At 39.9% G+C, this 23,186-nt stretch overlaps 1 protein-coding gene across 6 annotated transcripts in view; it reads right to left on the bottom strand.

Moving 5' to 3' along the window:
• The window catches only part of KLC1 (kinesin light chain 1), a 49,375-nt gene extending 27,467 nt beyond the window's left edge, over nucleotides 1-21,908 (bottom strand). For 5 of the 6 annotated variants that reach the window (XM_057397158.1, XM_057397157.1, XM_057397159.1 and 2 more), the window contains exon 1: nucleotides 1,476-1,737. In XM_057397158.1, the coding sequence (XP_057253141.1) occupies nucleotides 1,476-1,736 (261 nt within the window). In that variant the 5' untranslated portion in view covers nucleotide 1,737. Of the gene's footprint in view, nucleotides 1-1,475; nucleotides 1,738-21,739 lie in introns of those variants that run through there. The other variant, XM_057397160.1, reaches the window with a different exon arrangement.
• Nucleotides 21,909-23,186: the final 1,278 nt, after the last annotated feature.

The raw sequence follows: 23,186 nt of genomic DNA, 5'->3' as shown, positions 1-23,186 counted from the left end.
TGCTGCTTCAGCAACGTCTGTTTCATTTTTACAGAAATAACTCTCGTATCAGACCTACATCCATGTCACAAAAAATCTTTAAATTATTTCCATGTCTAATTTAACTACTGCAAATAATAATAAAAAAATCCTACATTGTTGCAACCCAAAGTGTGCAGGAATGGTAGGTTTATCAGGTTTGAGTGTAGCAGTTTGAAGAATTGCTTCCTAAAAAAAGCACTAAATGCAGACTTCTTGGCTCCTCACCACCACAGTTCATAGAACACCATGTGGGCCAAACTAGGCAGGCACATCTGCAACTGAGGCTGCTAAATCCAACAGAGCCAAGAATCAGAAGTACCTTTTCCGAGTCCCAATACCATGGCAAAATTAGAAGACACAAGTTATTCATTCACAGATCTTCTACAAACACCCACTAAAGGTAACTCTACTATTGTAATTTTATTCCATATCTCTTCTAGTATTTTATTCCAATAGAAGGGATAAAAACTTACACAAAATACTAATAAAAAATGACCTAGTTTGCACCATAATGTCCAGGGGCTCTTTCTACATTGCCAGGTCTGGTAACCCATACTTGTTCATTCTCTCAGGCTTCAATTCATCATAGTCCAATGCACACAACTTCAGATCACCAAACAGTAATAGCTCAACAGCTCGATGAAAAGACTAAGCAGTTACAAAGATAAAGCCTATTAATATAGGGCTGACTCATTGGCATTTTCAACTCATCTGCAAACACTCTGCCATTTTATACCGATGAATGTGTCGCACGACATCAGATTTCAGGTTTCTGACCTAGTACAAAATACCCTAAAGTTGGACTGTAAATACACTCCTAACATCCTGACTAAACGAACATCTTTTCACTCATCTTCTGTAGACAATACCTTCATCAACTAAGATAGTTCAAAGAAGGAGTCCTTTAAGAGTGAAACTTACATTGTATACTCAATTCCCAACCTTTAAAATGCTTTTAGATTCAATTTTGGTTTTGGAAAATATTCAATAAACATTACAGATTCTTGAGATCCAGGAGCATTGTAAGTTATTATAAAGAATCCCAGAATCAAGGGAATATAAACATGAACTTAAGGTTGCAGCAGAGCTCAAAGGTTGGAGCAAATTTATTTGTGTGTGGGAGACATACATATGCAATAATTTAGAGTTAGAATGCCGAAGTTTAGTTCCTGAGTTGCTTACACATTATCCGCCTAATGCTGTGGAAAAGTCTAAACAGCAAATAGCCACTGTCTCACTAAGTAAAGAGGGCTCAATTATGAGCCTCAGTGCTGCAAAGCTGAATGCATAATTTGTAACACAGCAAGACAAATAGTATCTACCTCTACTATTACAGCAGTCTTTTTCCTTAACTTACAATAACAACATAAATGTCCCAGCACATTACTAATACTCAGTAAGGCAAATCTTAGGTCCTCAACATCTGAAATACTTTATTCTTACTGCAGTTTTACCTGTGCTTCACTAAGGCCAAGCTCCAGCATTTCCAGTGACTTTCGAATCATGTTTGATTTTTCCTCAACCAGATTAGTTTCATCATCTTTCTTCAAACATTTCAGTGTTTCAAGTAAACTCTGTAAAATCGAATTGTGTTCATTCTTCAGTGCCTCTAGTCCATTGATCACTTGCTTAGTTTTGGCGATGATTTCATCTTGAGTGAGCTTCTCCAACTTCTCTTCCTTTAAATACACCATTGTGGACATGTTTTCATACATTCTGAAATGGAAGAATACACTAGTTAATCAGAAAGAAAAATAAGCAGTTCTCTATAACTGAATAAAGTTTTCCTTTAAGAAGTCATAAAAAAATACAAATTTTAAATGTATATTCAGAATGCAATTATATTTTTGCACAACCTTCACAATGTTTCAAGTCCTGAGTTTGAACACACAGTTTCAAATTTTCCAGTTTCTATTTCCAGATTCAACATTAACACTAATTCATAAGCCAAGCAAGAACAGAAAGTAAGATGCATACTACAACACAGAGGAAGTCAGGCAAAAACACGAGGAGGTCTGCACTGATGAACAACTAGCTCCTGGACAAACTCCAACACAAAAAGGAAGCCTACAGAGGGTGGAAGCAAGGACAGGAAGGAATACAGAGAAACTGTTCAAGCAGTCAGGGATCAGGTTAGGAAAGATAACGCCCCAGTAGAATTAAATCTGTCCAGAGACATCAAGGGCCACAAGAAAAGCTTGTATAGGTATGCTGTTGACAAAAGGAAGACTAGGGAAAATGGGGGCCCTCTACAGAAGGAAATAGGAGACCTGGTTACCAGGGACATGGGGAAGGCCGAGGTACACAAATTTTTTTTGCCTTGGTGCTCCCCAGCAAGAGCTCCAGCCACACCAACCAGGTCATAGGAGGCAAAGGCAGGGAATGGGAGAATTAAGAATCACCCACTGCAGAAGATCAGGTTTGAGTCCATCTAAGGAACCTGAAAGTGCACAAGTCCATGGGGCCTGATGAAATGCATCCACAGGTCCTGAGGGAACTGGTGGATGAAGTGGCTACACCACTGTCCATCAAATTTAAGAGGTCATGTCAGTCCAGGGAAGTTCCCACTGACTGGAAAAGGGGAAACATAATCCCCATTTTTAAAAGGTTAAACAGGAGAACTACAGGCTGGTCAGTCTCACCTCAGTGCCTGGCAAGATCATGAAGCAGTTTCTCCTGGAAACCATGCTAATGCATGTGGAAAATAAGGAGGTGATTGGTGATAGCCAACATGGCTTCACTAAGGGCAAATTCTGCCTGACAAATTGGTGGCCTTTTACAACAGAGCTACAGCACTGGTGGAAAAGAACAACTGATATCATCTACCTGGACTTGGGCAAAACTGTCCCACACCATAACCTTGCTTCTAAACTGGAGAAACAAGAATTTGATGGATAGACTATTTGGTGGATAGGAATTGGCTGGACAGTCGCACCTGAAGAGTTGCAGTCAACGGCTCAATGTCAAACTGGAGACCAGTGACAAGAGGTGCTGTTCAGAGATCAGTATTGGGACTGCTGGTGTTAAACATCATTTGGCAGTGACATGGACAACAGGATTGAGTGTACCGTCAGCAAGTTTGCTGATGACACCAAGCTGAGTGGTATGGTCAACATGCTGGAGAAAAAGGATGCCATCCAGAGGGACCTTGACACAATTGAGAGGGGGCCTGCGTGAACCTCATGAACTTCTAATGCAAGGCCCTGCACCTGGGTCAGGGCAATCCTAAGCACAACTACAGGCTCGACAGAGAGTGGACTGAGAGCAGCTATGAGGAAAAAGACCAGGGGTGTTGGCTGATGAGAGGCTCAACATGACCTGGCAGCATGTGCTTGCAGCCCAGAAAGCCAACTGTATGCTGGGCTGCATCAAAAGGAGTGAGACCAACAGGGAGAGGGAGGTGATTCTCCCCCTCTACTCTGCTCTCATGAGACCCCAACATGGAGTACTACGTCCAGCTCTGGGGCTCCAAACACAAGAAGGATGTGGACCTGTTGGAGAGAGTCCAGAGGAGGGCCACAAAGATGCTCAGCAGGCTGGAGTACCTCTCCTGTGAAGACAGACTGAGAGAGTTGGGGTTGTTCAGCCTGGAGAAGAAAAGGCTCCAGGGAGAACTTGCAACAGTCTTTCAGTACCTTAAGGGGGCCTACAATAAATCTAGAATGTTTTTTTTACAAGAGCATGTAGGAACAGGAATCATGAGAAAAAACATCCTTTTCCAGTGAGAAGGAAACACCATCTTTATCCTTTTCCAAGGGCTACAGAAGCTGTTACCACTATGTATTTTGAAAATAACAACTGCCCCCTAAGATTACTTTACATTCATTATTGGAACTCTGCAGCTAAATATATGCATTCAATTGCCTACAGGTTAGGTGCAGCAGTTCTGATGAAGTTGCAGCTGCCTCATGCTGGAAAATGTTTAGTATAACACAACACTTGCAAGAAACATTTCACTGTGCAATTTTGTCAGTACCTCTTGCACTACTTTAAGGCTGGCAGATATCTGGATGCTTCTCAAATTCAAATGAAGATGAAAAAAAGTTTAGAAACTCAAGTAACTTTCTTATCACACACGCTGTTACTGAAGTGACAAGTATAACACTGTAAAAATACAGACTGAAGACATGGAAACCACTTGATATGTTTTAAATGTTGCCGGAAAAATGTTCAACAATGAACTGAGGAATTGCTCCTTTATACTTAAGATATTTATATCTTCGGGTGAACCAGGGAATATAGATTAGAATAAAGTAGGTAAGATTTTTCAAGAGCAATAAATTAGCACATTTATATGAAGACATTTGGAGAAGCTTCAATAAACTAACATTTAGATTAATCATCTAATCTGTATTAAAATTCTGTACAGAAATAAGTCTAGTTTTAGAAGGCAAAAAAAAAAATTACAACCACTTAAATCTTGAATAAGAGTGCTGTAAGAAACATGGATATATATGCACCACTTTCTGACAACAGCCAAAGGATGTGGTGTTATGCTCTTGTATTACATTCAATTCTGGAAAAAAAAAAACACCAAAACTGCAAACAAAAAGTGTCCCCTGTTTATGAAGACTCAAAATTACCCACATTGCCTCCTGCAATACAGTACCTAAAAGGCATACCCATTTGTCACAAAAGAGGTGAACACTACGCTGGTTTATTTTGTAATAATCTATTGTCTGAAAACACCATGTGGGGAAGCAGTGAATTTGGTTTTATACAGTTGAATGCAAGAACTTCACATTCACGAATATATGCAATAGACAGCATATACATCCATATAAAAAAATCAGCTCACCAAAGCCTGATAAGAATGGTATTTACATGTTTCCCACTTAAAACCTGAGAACTATTACCCAGAATGCTTCAACGACATTTTTAAAGCACATACTCTGTGAAATTGTGTATAAAAATGAACTGCAATTTAATATGAGCCAAATTTGCAAATGCATGCTTCTAACATGCACAGTCATATAAGAAACTGTTATGAATTACACTAACTTCAGCATACAACACAACCCTAATTACCATCAACTTTCACACCTTTAATCAACAATTTTCATCCTGAATACAAAGAACTGAACCTTCGAGGATCGTTAGGCAAACAGCAGAGGACATGTAATGAATAGGTAATTCCATTTTGTATTAGAGAAGTTCGGAGAAATGAGATTTTTAAATACCTAGGTTTTCTACAACATTCTGAAGTATGTGATCATTTGTCTGTCTTACATGAACAGGGGTAACAATTCTTCTGTGTGCTTCAGTATTTTGTAGTCATTCTACACTGAAGATGAAAGGCGGGTACATGCATCTACATGTAATACATATAGAGATGCTGTTTAAAAGAAACTGCACATTTTAACCACACCCAGAGAAGTTTAATTAATTATAGGTGATGAATACAGATAAATTAACAGCCATTCACTGTTAAGAAAAGGCTACACAAAACCATTCAATAAAGTAACACCAAAACTGTATTAGACCTTGCAATGGTCATGCCTTCATGCAAACAGAATACAGAAGTCTGGGAAGTACCTATCTGACATATGAAGTCAGTCACAGAATCATAGAATGGTTTGGGTTGGAAGGGACCTTCAAGATCACTTAGTTCCATCAGAATCAGTCACATAGCTCTGGCTGAATACACTGAAGCCGCAATGGAAGAAGGCTAAGTCAGCACAGAAGCTTCTGAGGAAAGTAAAAGGAGGTTTAAACCCTATAGGACAAAAGTATGCTTAAAGCCCATGGCAGCAGTAGACCTAATTTACAAATACATGCTTCTCATCTCAATCCAGTGTGCCAGATTTTTAAACTACCTCATTCTAAACCAAATATAGCTATAAGCTTTCACTGTCTCAGACCTACCAGTACAAGCAACTGTACTGGTAGCTGGCATCAAGTCAAAAGCTGCATCAAGACACATATTTGAAGGTCCATGCAGCCTAGAGGAGACTTCTAAAGTCTCCTCTAGTGAAAACTGTTAGAATCCTGATCTCTCCCACTGACAAGAAAGGAATAAATTTTTCTGCATAGGTTTTTTTTTGTAGATTGTGTTTGTGAGAATAATTTACAAGGAGAATAACAAATACATAATTTATCATATTGTCAGATATGATTTGTTCTAGGAGAAAGATTAATGAATAAATATCTAATATCTTTTAAGAGTAGCGGGTGTGGTGTTCATCAAACAAGGCCATATTTGACTAGGCAATTGTACAATTACTTTCGTATACCCTAAGGCAACAAATGCCATACAGGAAGCAAAAAAGCTACATGTGTGTGCAGGAAATAGGCATGCATGTATACAGAGGAAGAGAGATAAAATCTACCATGCCTTTCTATTGTCACTTTTCGAAAATGTTAATTCTTTCTTCCTCTATTTTTTCCCTACAGAAAAAAAGGGCATAGTAAAAGGCTACTTTGTCAGTTTTATACAAGTACAGTGAACTGCAAATTTTACCTCTTACAGGGCAGGAATTAGCCATACTAATTTTTCATTAATTTCACAATTCAAAACAAAAGAAAAAGTTAAAACACACAAAGGTTTTGCTGGAAAACAGAATTTTGGATTAAAAAAAAAATGAAATGCAGCCAGAGTGGCACACTGGCCAGCTGGCTTAAGCAGTTTACGTATCATATTAAATATGTGCCTACGTAGACCTAAAGTATTACCTTCCTGGTTTATTTACCACAACACAAATTATGCTGAAGTACAGAAATCACCTAACACTTTCCAACACTTTTAAAGAGAAATCAAGCATTTGTCTTCAAACACAAAATATTAATGAACTTGGACAGATAAACATAAAAAGTCCTACAATGACACCTATTAAAGAGGATTTTGCAGAATTTTGTAACATAGACTCCAGTCAAAGAAGTTGATTGAGAACAGCAAGAATCTGAAGCAAAAAAAGCTCAGAGTCAAGTCTACTGTCTTTCAGTCATATAACTGCTCAGATAATATCATATATTCTCTGAGATATCATATACAAAAGACTTAAGTGGCTGTATTTTTAATCACTTTAAGTATTTTGTTATACATAAAACTTTAAAACCAACTGTACTAATAATGCTGACTTCACATTTTGTGCCTAAATTCAAACAGATGCAAGACATATCCAAATTAGCTAATTAAGCTCTTCAACTTACATTTAAGGACCTGTTAAACATACATAGCTTTTCCTACTCCACTACTTTTTAAAAAGTGTAATTTCCCTGCAGATCACCTCAAAGAATTCTTGAACTAACCCATGTAACCATATGAAAATGTCTTTGTGTCGGAAAACTTATAAAAGGTAAAACATTTTTCTAAGAAACAACAAGGTTATTTGTTTCCTTGACTAAAGATTAAAATGGGTCCTAAAGAAAAATAAACAAACAAAAACAGTTCTGATTTTTTTATGTCCTTGTTATGTATCCTTGAGTATTCCTTTTCTTAGTACTGATGTTTTCATTATTTGTCAGATTTCAAGTACTAAAAGCTTGGAAGATAAAATTTTAATGTATCCTTTGTCTGATCATTATTGTTTTAAAAACACAATTTAATAAAAGTCTGTAAACTGCTGTGACAAGTCAAAATCTCCCTCAACCTTTTCACTGAAACATACACATAAGAGACAGAATAGCTAAAAACTACAGAATAATGTGTCTTCATGCAAGAAAGAGCATATCATCTTCCTAACAGTAAAAGCTACTGCAAGACTGGCTCAAGCCACACCTATGGGTCCTGACATCTACAAGCACTGCAAACTCCACAAGGATATAGTACATATTAATTTGATTTCTTTTTTGTATCTCCAATATCTACCTATCTGCTCACTGTTTTGTAACAGCAATCTATTCAGGGTTTTTAACCTAATTTTACTCTTGGTTCCTCCTTAATTAAATGGCAAGGCTCAGTGTCCTGCATCTGGCATGAGCTTGTTTCATTTTGTATTAGCTGCAAATTTCAAGTCATTAATGCCCTGTTTAGACCAAGAACACATCTCATTATGATGCAGAGAGCTGACCAATGTACAGGGGGGTTGTACAAGGGGGTTAGAGGAATTTGCTTGCTTAAACAAAAGTATTATCTATTGTAAATGCCTGCTAAGCAGAACAAAGGCACCTGGTCCTATTGATAAGGAAAAGCAGACACTTGGTCCTATTGATAAGCAGCTATTGATAAGGAAATGCAGGCACTTGATCCTATTGATAAGCAGCTATTGATAAGGAAAAGCAGACACCTGAATCTACTGATAAGGGGGAGAAGCAGATGGTTTATGGCTGGGATACCGACCAAACCCTAAGGCCATATGTGAAGACTGAAAGGTGAAAAGTGCAAGAAGAGGAAGACTCATTTACTTCATCTTGAAGACTCCTACCCACAGGAGGAAGACTCAGTTACTTCATCTTGAGACCCCTGCCCATGACCAGAGGGGGCACTGCGCAGGTGCAGAGGACCTTCTGGCTCATTATAATACGAAGCGGGGATAGGACATGAATATGTATAGGCGTGTTGTGCAACCTTATGAATATATATAACTTTAGAGAATAAATGTAGAGGGAAACAACACTGAGGTACGCATGACTTTGAGGAATTATCCCCATGCGTCTCAGCGCTGAATAAAAAGCATACCTACTTTACAACTTTAACGAGTTGTGGAGTCAATCCGCGCATCAATTACATCATGGAACACACTATCTTGCAAAACTGAGAGCTGGTGTAACTGCTAATCTTCACGATGTGGAAAACTGCCTTCTCAAACAGTCCTCAAAAGATCACAGGCCTTCCACGCACAAGACAGAAAGGCCACCAACCAAAGGCAAGAGATGAAAAAAGAGTCTGCTGAGGGATATGAGTAGTTTGTCAAACGCTACATTAACTGTTCCCCTTCCTAACAAGGCACCTCAGCAACACACTAGTCAGAAATGGCAAGGATGAATCACCCACGGATGTCTTTCATATGCTTAGAAAGGTATTTGTAAAAGGACTCAGATAAGAAACACTATAGTTTGAATATACTGCTGCTATGGATTACAGTCAGAAATCTCCGAGTTTGAAAGCACAATGGTTACTTGTCATTTGGGTGTGGTTTTTTAATATAAGACGTTAATTTTTCTTTCTCTGTGAGGCTACTTATTCTATCACAAGTCATATTCCCATGCATAAGAAAATTTACAATCTTCATCTTTGTTTGACCTACCCTCCTTTTAATTAAAATTATCCCTTTACACTCAGGAATTTTATTTCAATACATTCATCTCTAACCCCACAAACAAAAGAGAGTAGCTTTTTCCTCTTGACATATTCAGAACTGTAGCTGAACTGCCAATGCTATCTGGCACTCTTCTTATCATACTAGATTTAAATCCATATATGAGCCTTTACAGAATATAAAGTCATGAACTGCACTTGCAAACAGTGTCCTGCTGGAGGTCAGCCTTAAGGTACACTTGCTGACCCAGTTCTATAAACAGAATACTGCTGCACTTCCGTACTGCCTCAGGCTTCCAAATACACTATCTCCAAAAGTGTCTTCACAATTCAGCATACATATGCACAAGCCACCCTAAAAATAACTCAGTGGGAACAATTAGCAGCACATAGTGGAGGCCGTAAATCACTGACCTGAAGCAGGTAAGAAGATGGTGTTGCACATGCGTAGCAACCAACATTAAGCTACAGAGAAGTCTTTTAGAAAACATGATGAGTTTGGAGAAAAAAAAAAAACAACAAACAAACAATAACAACACAGAATTAACCCTGTGGATTCATTTTTCTATCAACTTCCAGCTAGTAAGCATCAGGATTCAAAAAAACCTTACTGTGCTCCTTCTTCCAGCCTTCAACTTGGCACTAACCCTGCATGTAGGAGTCTGCCCTACCACCTGGATACCGTGCATACCTTCATTTTAAGCACAGTAAATATTGTAAAAAGGACATCTCTAGTCCTTTAATGTCACGGGCACATATCCTAATAAAAAGATCAGAATCACGTTCATAGGTTGATCTACAACCTTAAAAACACAAGATATTTGTGTTGGTAAGCAAACTGGACAAACACGCATACTTTGTAAAGAGTTAACATTTATAAAAAGGTAAACATAAAAATTTCTGAAGAAATGCACAACAAGCATGGGACAGCTTGACTAAAACATGTAAAACACTAAAAACTTCAATACTAGCAAGAGATTTCCCATTGGACTAACATGGCTGCTGCTCTTCTGACAAGACTGGCAGGTGCAGCCTCTTCTCCACATCACATCAGTGGGAAAAGGCTGCATAAGCACATGTTCTAACCCTGCTTCACAACAGCATCAACCTTTGAAAAACACTGCAGACTGTAGGAAACCCTAATGGTCATCAATAAACCCATCCACTGCATTAAACTATGTTTAAGTGAAGAGGATTATGTCCTTGTTTAAGTGAAAAGGATTATGTCCTTGTTTAAGTGAACAACACAGGGACTGTATACTTGCCTTGATAAATCTCAGAATCTTTAAACATCACAGCCTGCTATATAGAAAAACATTAATGCCTTTCAGGAGAAGTCTCTGGATTCTTTGGAAGATTACAAAATTACTATGGAGAAGAGCATGCAAACAAACCATATTTGCTAATAAAAGAGATGATAGCTCAAATCGCTCCTATAAAACCTGTTGCAAGGGTGATGCTGACTGTTCTCTTTGAGAACAATCTTGTCAAAGAGCTTGACTCTTTGAGAACAGTCAAGCTAAGAAGATTTGCACCACTGAGAAAGCACAAGCTATGAAGACTTGCACTGCTGTGGAGTCCTTTTATTTAGGATTTCTATAGCATGCCGTATCAACACTGATGAAGCATATACTGTTTCTTAGCAATCATAGTTATTCCTGTAAGTAGCAATCTTAACACTATTTTAAAATAAATACTTTTGCATATTTTGAGATAACTGACAAAAAAACCTTCAGAGTAATTTCAGCCTTCAGTCTTCCTTCTTTTGTAGAAAGTAAACTGTTTTCATTGAAATTATAACTTCCTGCTGAAACAGTTAATGCAGTAAAATAATTCTTACATAGTACAAAACTACTAAGTGGCATGAAAGCATCCTGTAACTATACAGATTATTCTTCCCTTTAAATAAAAGATTATGGTGTCAATCCCTTGACAGTACTCCACTGAAGAAACACTAGCTACTAGGTAGCGTTTCAATTATCATGATACAATCAAGCCTCTAACATTTAACTGCAGACAATCCAGATGACCTGCCAATCTATTTCCAAACTCTCTTTTAGATTTAACCGTATCTGTAATTCTATAGTGCTGCAGACCATGGCCAAATACCACCTTACTCCTCCTGCTCACATACTGCAGCAGTAGGGACCCTTGGATGATACAGCTACCCTCACACACACATCATTATGCCTTCCCCCACTATTTGTGTGAAAGGAATCAAGGGAAAATATTCTCTTTCTGGCATATCTCACCCACTACATTTTACCTTTCTGAAGCCCTAAAAATAGACAGTGATTAAAACACAGAATAGTCACATAACCTAAAATCACAGTGGATTATTTCCCGTGGGAAGTGGCAGCTGTTTAAATCCTAACATCAGACTGCAAGTATCATATGTAAGAGAAAAACATACTCTCTGTGTACATTCTTAAGCCCTTCTACCACCTCAGGTTTCAAATGACACTGCATGGAAATAAGATCCTTCTATGCATTTTTAATCACATCAAAGATGAGTCTTTCTGAAAGCTGAAGCAAGTGAAAGAGAAATTTGACAGGCACGTCTAAGGTTGCTTAGTAGACCCAGTCAAAAGTCTAAAGGAACTACACTAAAAGCCATACTTTCATGAAAGTACATGCTTTTTTAACTTTGTTAACCAAGGTTACTATCATCTGTTATAGGCTGGTGGTACGTAACTTCCTTACTCAAAATCTGAAACAACATACTTGGTTAACATCCTCAGACCTGTGACAAGATGACAACCCCATTCTTTTCCAGAACAATAAAATTCAATACAAATGTCTTCTGCTATTTAAGAGTCCTGGGCAAAGAGCTCTAATGCCAATTTGTTAATTTAGTTATGTCCATGCAATTTCTAAAGACAGACTGCAGATCACTGTGCATTCTACCCCTTGGAGCAAGGGAGCTGTCTCTTTTTTTTTGTACTCTTGCTGTGTCAACAGCAAACAGCATCTGCTGATCTTCCTCAAAGCCAGCACTTCCTTAGTTTCTTGTGAGCACTAATAAACGCTTCCAAGCGGCCACCAATGGACCTCAAGAAAGCAGAGCATTTTGCCTGGTCATTAAAACACTGACAAACGAAACAGCCTAGGCCACAGGGGACTTATGCTTATGACCACAAAACCCACCTCACTGGATCATTTTAACAAAATGATCACAACCGTATTAAGAGTACTTACATGAAGACAGAATAAACAAATGCAACAGAAGGCAGATGTAGAATAATTTTAAAAGTCATCATATTTACCCTCACTTATTAAAAATGCTTGTCACAAAAAACAACAATACATCCGGAAAAATCACAGCTACTTGTGTACAGAAAAATATTATAGTTCAGTATTTTGTAGTTAAGAAGACATGCTTCATGAATTACCTACTTAAACTGCATTGAAAGGAAATTTTGAAAGATACTGTCAAAGACAGTCTGAGTTACAAATCCATCATTACTATCAAATTCCAGTTTTTACAGGCAATATTCCAAGAATCTACATTTATTTGTGCGGAAATAGCACATGGCTCCTTATGGACTTGCCAACTTGTGCAACCATGTCTTCGGTGAATCTTGAGTATCGATAAGACATTTTTAACAGCTGCTTCTAGCCAGTGAAAGTGTCTCTGGACACACTGGAGACTGGAATAGAGGTACAGTAATATCGAAGTATTTTCAAACTTGCCTTGCGATTTTAAGCTGTCAATACCACAGACAAAACATTTTTAGAGCTTGACTCATTTTGCATTGCTATTTTTGGACAAGAACTGCTTTATTGACTTATCAAAGTAAGTATCTACCTCCATTATCTATTTATATTAACTCTAAATACCACTTAGGTAAAAGCACAGGAATGTTCCCATCAAATTGGACTTCCATAATGCATTAAAAACCCTATCACCTTCCACTTACCACCATCAGCCCTATAATCTTAACCAAATCTACTTTTTATGGCATACCTATAACCATCATAAAAAATGCACACAGGAAGGGCAGAAAAGGCCGCATACTGCCTCATATTATTGGATCTGTGTGGGAAGCTTTGCTGACAATTTACTGTAAGTACAGATTATGTTGCTTTTACACACTTGAGGACATTGAAGAGAAAGGTTACCTGAACCAAAATGAAAAAGCCAGCAATTTCTTCTGCAGACATAAAAGGAACATCCACTAACTTTCTTCAACACACACCAGCCTTTAGGTTTAACAAATCCTTAAATCTGGTTTTGAAGCTACCTAACAGCTTCCACTAAGATGCACAAACTGTGCAGTCTCCCTTCAAGCTTCAGAAAAAACAGACCCCTCCCCCTCCAATCATTCTTCCACTGAAAAACAAAGAAACACAAAACCACCAACCTTCTTCCAAAACAACTACAGAGAGAGAATTGCATAATTAAATTGTGCAGGTACTGTCCTTAATATTAAGAAGAAATTACTTTACCCCCTTAAATACTACATTAAAATTGATATTTTCAATGGCAATCAACAAGTATCACTAATAGTTTTTTACACCTTACAAATTTTGTTTCATATAAAGAATAACAAATGATGCAGTCACCTAGAAAAACAACCTCATATCACTCACTGTTCCTTGCCTGCTACAGCAGAGAGGAGATTTTGCTGTAAAACTGGAAATAATTTCCTTGTTAAGTCCTCAATAACGTGCAGGGTTTATTCAGATGGTCTAAACTCTACTGGGCGAGGAGGTAGAGAGCACTACAGCAGTCCTTAACCTAGCGTTTGACAAAGAGAACTTAACATTCTGTGCACTCACACCTGAGGATGAAACCATAGTTTTAGCCCCTTCTTCAGTGATCTTTCACATCTATTATTTATCTTTGCTAGCACTGGAGCACTGAGTGCTCCTCTGGGACTCCTGAAATACTGGCTGTGATAACACTAGTGTGACAGTTCCTCCATCCTGCTGCAGTACTCTACTCTTCTGGTGGACTGACACAGAACAGAAGCACGTACTAACGGGAAAACAGACACAAAAGAAGTTACATTTTTAATATTATTTTTAAACCGTCTCACTTGGATAAACCTGTTTTGAAATGAGACAAGGAGGCACAAAAATGTAATCAGTTCTAAGTAATGTTAAGTTTGATGGCTTTGTAATGGAAAACAACTGCGGTGCTTGAAGGTAGTTGACATAGTTTCAGGACCTCAGTACAAAAGGTGTGAGAAAAGCAGAACAGGACAGGACCTGGGGATGGGGAGTATCTGGGACTAGCAGATGTCCAGGGTGGGCACAGATAAACTAACTGATAAGTAAAAGAACAGGATGATTGCTATGCTTGGGGTGTTAATAAACCCATTAAGCTGGTGTAAGCATCTACTAGGGAGTATCCCGGACTAGCAGATGCCCAGGATGAGAGCAGTTAAACTAACTGGTAAGTAGAAGGCCAGGATGATTGCTATGTCTGTAATGTTAATTAAGATTGTTGGGAAAAGTAAACGACCCTTAAAGACCACCACATTTTTGCATGCATGCCGGAAACTTTTTGGAAAATGATGTAATATGCTCAGTGACCATACAAGGATAACCTGTATAGCAATTCGGGGACACAGTTAGGAGGAGCTATCCCCCGTGTCTCCCGGCGCCGCAATAAAGAATACCTGCTTGTCAACTTGAAACTCTGCTGGAAAGTTTGTTCCTGGAGTTTTCTCCGAATCAGAAAGCATCCCCCTGGGGAATGATGGCAGAGCAGTCACTTCCCAAAGCAAGTGTGCTTCAAAACAACATACCATGCACTTGCAAGTGTTGCTCCATGTGCAGCCCGACTACAGACCAAAAAAAAAAAAGGAAAAAGAGAACAAGGGAAAAGGGAAAAAAAAAAAAAAGACAAGAAAAAAAAAAAGGAAACAAAAAAGTCAGCAAGATTATTTCCAGCCATTTGTTAACAACTGGGCAGGGATCAAGACTCAAGATTGAATAGCCACACAAACTACTAGCAGGCACTTTGCAAACCCCACTGACAGCTGCTTTCAAAATATCTGTTGTGCCTTTGCCCTACACCTGCATTCTGCACAAACTCAGAAACTATTTTCTAAGTTAAACAATGTATTGTAACAGAAATGGCAGAAATGTAAATTATTGTGAGAGAAATTGACACTAACTGAATAAGACTTTAGAGCACTGTAACTGAATCACTGATCTGCCTGTATCTCCTTTTTGAACAATGGAAAGAAGATATAATTAAGTAACAGCAAATTACTGGGACACTGAGTCAAAGTCATCCTGTGGTGCCTCTTGCCTTTTCAAAAGGTATAGGATGGGTAAAACATCATCGAAAAAATGAGGACATTTGGCTAAGACACCTATCAGTTAACATAACAAAAAACTACCTGTCATCTCTGCAGGATTTCTTAAACCCCAAGGAATGCCTGCCAAGCACCAGCATTCTGTGTTCCAGAATGCTCCCAGACCAGAAGCCTGCAGGCAGTTTTATCAATTCCTGTTAAATGTAGATCTGCCTTACAGGAGGCATAGCCATCAGGTTCACACACCAAACCTTCCCACTATATACTCTACAATATATCACTCCTCAAAATTAATGTATCTTCCTGATTAATGCATTCATCCATACCTCTAGTAAGATCTCTAGGTCACTATCATGTGTGTCAGCATACTGGCAAAAATCCCCGTGACTCCTGTGCCCCTCCATATTTCAATACAGTAATAGCTATTATACTGCATGCAACTGGGCTACATCCAGGGAAATGATAAATATAAACAACAGTGCATTCTTATCTCTTACTGCCTTCTGCGTACACAAGAATTTAGAGACACAAATGGCCACTGATTGATCTGGTCTGGCTTCCTACAAACACAAGACCATCAGCATTCATTCACTAAGGCTATGGGTAGAAATAATACCCTGGTGATGCTCCTCATGCAGTCAAACATTCCATTCACATCCCCCATCATTCCAACACAAACACCCATTTGTAATGAATCAAACCACTGGATTATTTTTCAGTCACAACCAAGGGGACAGAAAAGTAAAAGGACCAGGACACTAACACAGCCAAAACACATCTATTTCCCCAGGCTGCCATGCAGTGAGCTGTGTTAACTGAATAAGGACTACATAAACCAGCACTGAGACTGAAGACGAGTTCAACTATATCCGTAAGAGTCTGATTACATAATCCTATTTGTATCAGCAGAAACATTTGAGGAGGTTGTTGTCCTGTCCCCATCTCAAACCTATAACCTCATCTATATCCTCACATATTACCACCCCACTAGTTGCATTAATCCAACTATACACAGCCACCCTCTACACTGATGCGGCGAGGAGAAACTCCCACTTTTTTAACCAATCCCTCTCTCTCTAATACACACCAAGTATGATTTTGGGGAGGCAGGAAGGAACATTCAGTTTAAGCATGTAAACAAACGAAATGTCAAAGGTGAGGCTATTGTAAAATCCACTCACAGTGAAGGACTATCAGCAGTCACTCTGAAATGGAAGCTGCTCAAAGTGGAGGAGAAGGATAAACTGTGACTTTTCTACACTACTCATGCTCACATTGTTTGATAAAGGAACATCCACAGATACACACAGTCTTAAAAACAATATTCTATTCAGGTAAGAAGAGGAAAAAAAAAAGGGGGGGGGGGGAGAAAAGAAAGCAGACCCACACCCAACACAGAACGTGCCTCCCCCCTGCTAGTCCATAACCTTACATACTTTGCCTCAGCTACTGTCAGCTGGAAAGAGCAAACTCAAGATACATCACAGGAATGCAGCTATTGCAATCCCTTAAAAAGTTTAAAACCACCACCCCGTACATGAGTAATGAACAGCACGCATACACAAATAGCACAGTGCTAGTAATCTTAATTTTCTATTAACATTTAACTACTTGTGCTGTCGCCAGACAAAGCACAAAATTAGAACACTATAAAATACCAGTAGTAATAAGCTGCACAGCAGCACAGGATTTAAGAAAACATTTATGAATTTATGAAAACATCAGTGTTTGTAGACAATGCAAATTACTAGGAATTAAGATATACAGTTATCTGATAATTAAAAAAAAACCCTAAGTATTGTCCTTTAAAAGGCCTGATTTTTAGATACGACTTTTAAAGCAGTACCAAGAAGTTCAGCTTTATGTCAGATATTTCCTGACCTTCTTCTGAACATTACTTTAGTGCAACACTGCCTTTTTTAATAGTTTGCTGCAGTACATCATATAGTAAGCAGAGTATAATTAGCCACTATGCCAATCCTACTGACACATAAGGAAGTCAGTACTACCACTATACTGCTTCCATCCTTTGCTTTCTTCACTTCAAAATTTAATAAAATCAACCATAGTTCTGACACAATCCAAGAAACACAATCTTATTATGATGAATGGGATTTATGGCAGATATTTACAAAAGGACCAAAATAGGAAACTGCTCTCTTTTAAGCCTACCTGCAAAAGGTATTTTACTGCTTTTACCTGTTAGCAAGACTTGATATTGAAAAACTATATGAATAATCTATACATTTAAGCAGACAATGGAGGGAAAGCATTATTTGGAATATAAGATGACATGATTCCCTGCTTCCTAATTTTGAGCAAAGATGACCAATAGTAATTATTTCACAAAATAAATTCAATTTAATTCTAAGTATATGTCAAAACACAGCTTCCAGAATTAAAATTGTTTCTGATTGAAACAAGAATTAAATAGCGGAATCCACAAGAGATAAGCTGGATTCAAAGAAACAAGCAGTGATTAAATCAACACACAGATACTATTACTTGCATCTGCTTCCTTAGCAGACTGAATCTGAAGAAACTGTCAGCTATCAGATACTAATTTTCTTTATATATTATGAGAAATTAGCAGTTCTAGTGTTAACTGTGCTTTAGTGTTCATCCTCTGAGAACAACTCCTTTGTTCACATTTCCAAATATATCATGGGTAAAGGAAACATACGTCCTCAGTCCGCATGCTTGCCTAATCACTGTGGCCAGACATTATTGAAATTTATTGTCTAGCAAAAAAACCCACCAGCAAGTATAGTGTCATCATGTGCCTGATGCTTGCAAAGCACCTCACACAAAACCCTACAGAAATAATTCCTCCATCACTGAAAGTCATAATTTCGGCTCTGACCCTCTAACAAAGTGCCCAACTTAAACACCATAACATGAAGGCAACAAAAGCATCTCAGCAAACCTAAGACAGCATAAGTGCACCTTTTTCTGGTCAGGCATTTATTAAGTAATTCTTCAAGGGAACCACACTTACTTCTACAGCCTGCTTTCATAAAAAAAACGTTTCACTAAAGCATTTATTGGGAAAGCCTTAATACCTCAAAACCACCCAAAAACAACTGTGACTCAGGATACAACTACTATGATCAGCTCTATTTTGAAGTCAAAAAGGTTTCTTTTCAGAATGAACAATTTGACTGGTATTTGGTTACCATGAAGTATCAGACATCATGTGTGTCATGCTTTTGTTTTAAGGAAAATGAGAGTTGACATTGAAAAGAAACGTTTTCCTAAACTTTGGTCAAGGTAAGCATGATGTTCTTACAAAACAACTGAAAAATACTTTGGAAACACAGAGTATTATGCAGACTGAATTAAGAGCAAAGTCTGTGGCTAGCAACTTCATTGCAATGATTATGGAATTGGTTCATGTTTACAATACTTGTGTCATACTGAAGAACACCCTGGAGGCAGGCAGACTACAAGACATGTTCATTTAAACAGACCCAGCATGCTTGTGCCCATCACTATATGCTGCGATGTCCTTCAACATTAAATACAGAAGTATAATTTGCATATTTATTAATTTACTCAAGTTTCCTTATTTTCCACTCCTCTTACAAAAACATTACAACAAATATTTGTACACTGAAATTTTAAAATAATTGTGAGTATGCATCTGAACAGATGCTATTAATCCCAGAATAAATCCAACTGCACGTCTGCCAGAGAAGCCAAACAGAGGAAGAGATGAAAGAGTAACTGCACAAGCCTAGCTCTCAAGAGAAACAAAATCTGCATTAAATGGACTCAGAACTGAATATGAGGCTACAGTATTTCCCCAAACTCCTAACTAATATGTGGTCATGCATGTATACACAGAGACACCTATATAGGTAAACAGAGTATGCTGTAATACACAGTAGCACACAAGTGAAGGTTTTCTGACATGGCAAGTTCTTCAAAAACAGAGGAAGCATCAATCGCTCTTACAAGCTTAAGCGTCTGTACAGTATTATTGCATGTCCACAGTATTGTATGTCCACTCAAAAACATTCAGAAGATGGTATTCTAGACTCCTGCAAATTTAATCAATGATTTTGCAAGCAATTCCTCATTTGTCAAAACCAGATCTTTTTAAAAACCAGTTTCCATTAATAACGCACTGTTAGCACACTATGGCAATTTGACAAACATAGATGAGGCTGTTTCATGGAATGTTCCGAGAGTAACTTTATTCTCTTGATTACATATGACAGCATATTTTCTTTGATTAGGAAGTGAAGGGAATCTAAGCTCAAATTGCTGTTAGAATTTCTGATTAGTGGAATTGTCCAGTTCTGTCGTGGTCTGTTCAGTTCCATCGTGGTCTTTCAGAAACATAAAGGTTGCCAAACTTCAACTGCAACATGATGCAGAAGTGATTCTGCATTATTGTGCGAGTTCCAGGAAGTAACAATTTAAATTGTATGCATTTACCCACACGGTTCTGCATTACATAAAACGCATATCTAAATGGAACTGCCAGAATTCTCAGTACCTTTTGTAATTTCACAGAAAGGTACTCTTAAACCATGTGTTAACAAAAATAATTGTGTGACTTCAAAATACAAGGCCTTCTGCTCAGAATCACCTGGATCAGCTTTCTTTCTGCTGCCAGTAAATGCTGAATGTGTTACTTTCAATCGTATCTATAATCCCAGGGTTATAATATCCTCCATCGTGTTTCACTGAAGCTTTGGAATTCATAATCAATTAAAATGAAGCTATTTCCCAACAAAGTCTGAAAACTGTGCATTAAGAAAGACGGGGTTTAATTTTCTTGGGGTTTGTTTAGTTGTTTGTCCTGTTGGTTTGCTGCGATTTTTTTTTTTTTTAATTAAAATGCTAAACTGCCTAAATCTCAAAGGTTCCTTTTTAGCTTCCAATGCATACCCTTTGGGCATAAGTTTCCTATTTAACTGATGCGCAAATACAAAAGTGGAAGTGAAAGAGGCAATTACTTCTCAGAGTAATTGTTACCAAACCTCCTGCCAATTGCAAGAACGCTAAGATTACGCTTTCATTTTATGTATTTTTATGTACAACTGTGAGGGCATTTTATATCATGAATGACATTTCCTCACCATTTTGCTATAGCAAACTACAAAAACAAACTCATTTTTTTTCTAGCTGCTTTTATGTGCCAATTCTGTATTCTGATTCAATGAGCAATACCAGAGTACTGCTACTACATTTAAATCATATACACTAATGGAAATCATTAACAGGAGGAAATAAAAACAGAGTAAGAGCACCATCATTGATTTAGTAGCCTTTAAAAAGCCAGACTATGGCATTACACTAGGTGATGCCACTTTGGTTATTAAAATACGCTTTGATATACTCAGAACACAGAATTCAATAAGGAGTCAAGAAGTTCCTTCTTGCGATTATGGACAAGTGCTATGCAGATCTACAACTTGGCATCTTCTTACCCAAAAATATAAGAAACATGAAGATAGACTGATTAAGATTTTAAAGTGTCTAATTAATCACTGCCTTAGAGATACAGTTACCAGTTAAGTCAGCTCCGTTTTTTTTGCTAGAATAACCTGTTCCTAATCAATGCTTATTTTATAAATGTAGAAATCTTGCCAAGACCCAAGGCTACAAATCGCCTCCGACTACAGCATAGCAGGTGACCTACAACATATAAATCCGGTCCCGAGTTGCAAAACCCAAGAAAGAGCTGTTCTCGCCTCCTCTTTCACCGTTTCTGACTTCGCAACAGAACAAATCACCTAAGCTAAACCGGCGCAATAAAGACCGAGCTCCGCACGCCCCATCCTAAGGGGCTGGCCGGGGAAGGGGGGGGGGCGGAGGGGGCGAGGCCGGCGCCCCCCTTCTTTGCCCCGGGTCCCTCCCAGGGCGGCGCCCGGCCCCAGCCGCAGCACCGCCGGGAGCCAGGAGAGGAGCTGGGGACAAAGCCGGGGCGATCCCCATCCCCGCGGGAAGGTTCCTCCTTTCCGCAGCCGAGCAGCGGCTGCAACTGACAGAGCTTCGCACAGAGCACCGAAGAACAGCCTCGCCCCCACCGCCCAAGCACCCTCCCGTGTCCGCGCACAGAAAGAGCTGGCTGTCAGCAGCGCTGCGGGGACCCACCGGCCCGCGCAGCCTTTTGTTGTGTGCGTAACAGCAGATAAAAAGGCAAAAAGATTTAACATCCTCCCCCCCACGTCTCCCCCGCAGCCCCCGCCAAACGCCGCCAGTGCCTCCCCGGGCGAGGACAGCTCCCCTCACTCACCGCTCGGTGCTGCAAGCTCGGGCGATGTGCGCAGCGCTCGCAGAGGCGGCGGGGGCCGCGCAGCCCGGGCGGCGGGGGGGGAAGGGGGTGCACGCCGACAACGACGACGGGAGGAGGATGTCAGCGATGGGCGGGCAGAAGAGAGGAAGGAAAAGGGTTTTTTTTTTTGGGGGGGGGGGGGGAAGGACCGAGGAGATGGAAGGAAGGAAGCGGGTCAGCGCCGCGGCGCCCTCAGTGCCTGCCCCGGGGTGCTGACAGGTGTGTCCTGGCCCAGCGCGGCGGCCTCGGTGGTCGGCGCGCAGCGCGGTCCGAGGAGCGGGCGCTGACGGCTGCAGACACCCGCCACCGCCCCCGCGCCCGCCCACCGCGCCGCCCCGCCCAACATGGCGGCTCCCCTCTTCTCCCACAACCCCCCGCGTGCCGTTTTCTCCCACCGCCCCTCCGATCGATGACGTCACCCTGCCGGGCGGGAGCGGGCAGCGCGGGTAGGGGGCGGTGCGGCACCCCATCCGGGGCGGCTGTCCCTTCCTCTCCCTCTCTCGCTGTGTCCCCTCAGCGCGGGGTTGTCCCCGGGAAGGGGGATGCTGGAGGGGGCCTTCATGGGTTCAGGTGCGAGGCCGCACGGGTGGCGGACGTGCTCAACCGTGCTGAGGCCTTGTCTGCCTGACGGGGGTGTGAGTGGCGAGCGAACGCGGCGTTGCCTCAGCGCACCCTCTGCTGCCACCGAGGTGTCTTGCTCCGGCGCGGGGAACCGTCGCAGGTGCTTTTCGTGTCGTGTGATCTCAGTGTCGCGGAAAGCAGTTGAGCGGTTTGCGTCTGTAAAGCGAAGTGACAGCAAGCGGGACTTGTAAAGCTGACGTGCCTGTCTCGGTGGGACACCGCTGGGACGATGGACATGAAATGCACTCCACTGCGTGCAGCCAGCTCAGACAGGGAAACAGGCTGAAGTGCTGATTCTGTAGTGAAAGCCCCTGAGGGCTAATTATGTGCTGCTAATGTATTTTAAAGCCGTTGTGTTTGTTCCACACTGAATCAACTGGAAGATCCCTAGTCTTCCACAGGTGTACACGTAAGAAGACACTTGTCACAAGAGCTATTTCTTTACAGCCTCCAATTTCATTCCCACGGTCCCTAGAGAAAAAGGAACAACCACAGTATTTTCGTCACGTTGCTTTATGTTCTGCCAGATGGAAGTTAAGTGCAGGAATTAAAGATGGAAGGGGTTGATGTCTGTGACGAAAAAAACAAGTATAGCAAAGCATAAAATGTGCATTGGAAATCATTATGGAATAGTGACAGCATAACTATGAAAGAGTTATTAATAACAGTCATAAGTTAATAGAGACATGGAGGTATTATGGTAAATCAGAACGTCCAGCCTCACCTAAATGGCAATATCTAAAATACGCAAGGAAAGCAGAGCTTATATCTGTTTGTCCTCACATAC

Source organism: Pezoporus wallicus, unplaced genomic scaffold, assembly GCF_028554395.1.
Source record: "Pezoporus wallicus isolate ANWC-B61680 ecotype Strahan unplaced genomic scaffold, APGP_CSIRO_Pwel_v1 contig_7068, whole genome shotgun sequence".
Lineage (NCBI taxonomy): Eukaryota > Metazoa > Chordata > Aves > Psittaciformes > Psittacidae > Pezoporus > Pezoporus wallicus.
This window is presented reverse-complemented; position numbering and strand designations above follow the sequence as displayed.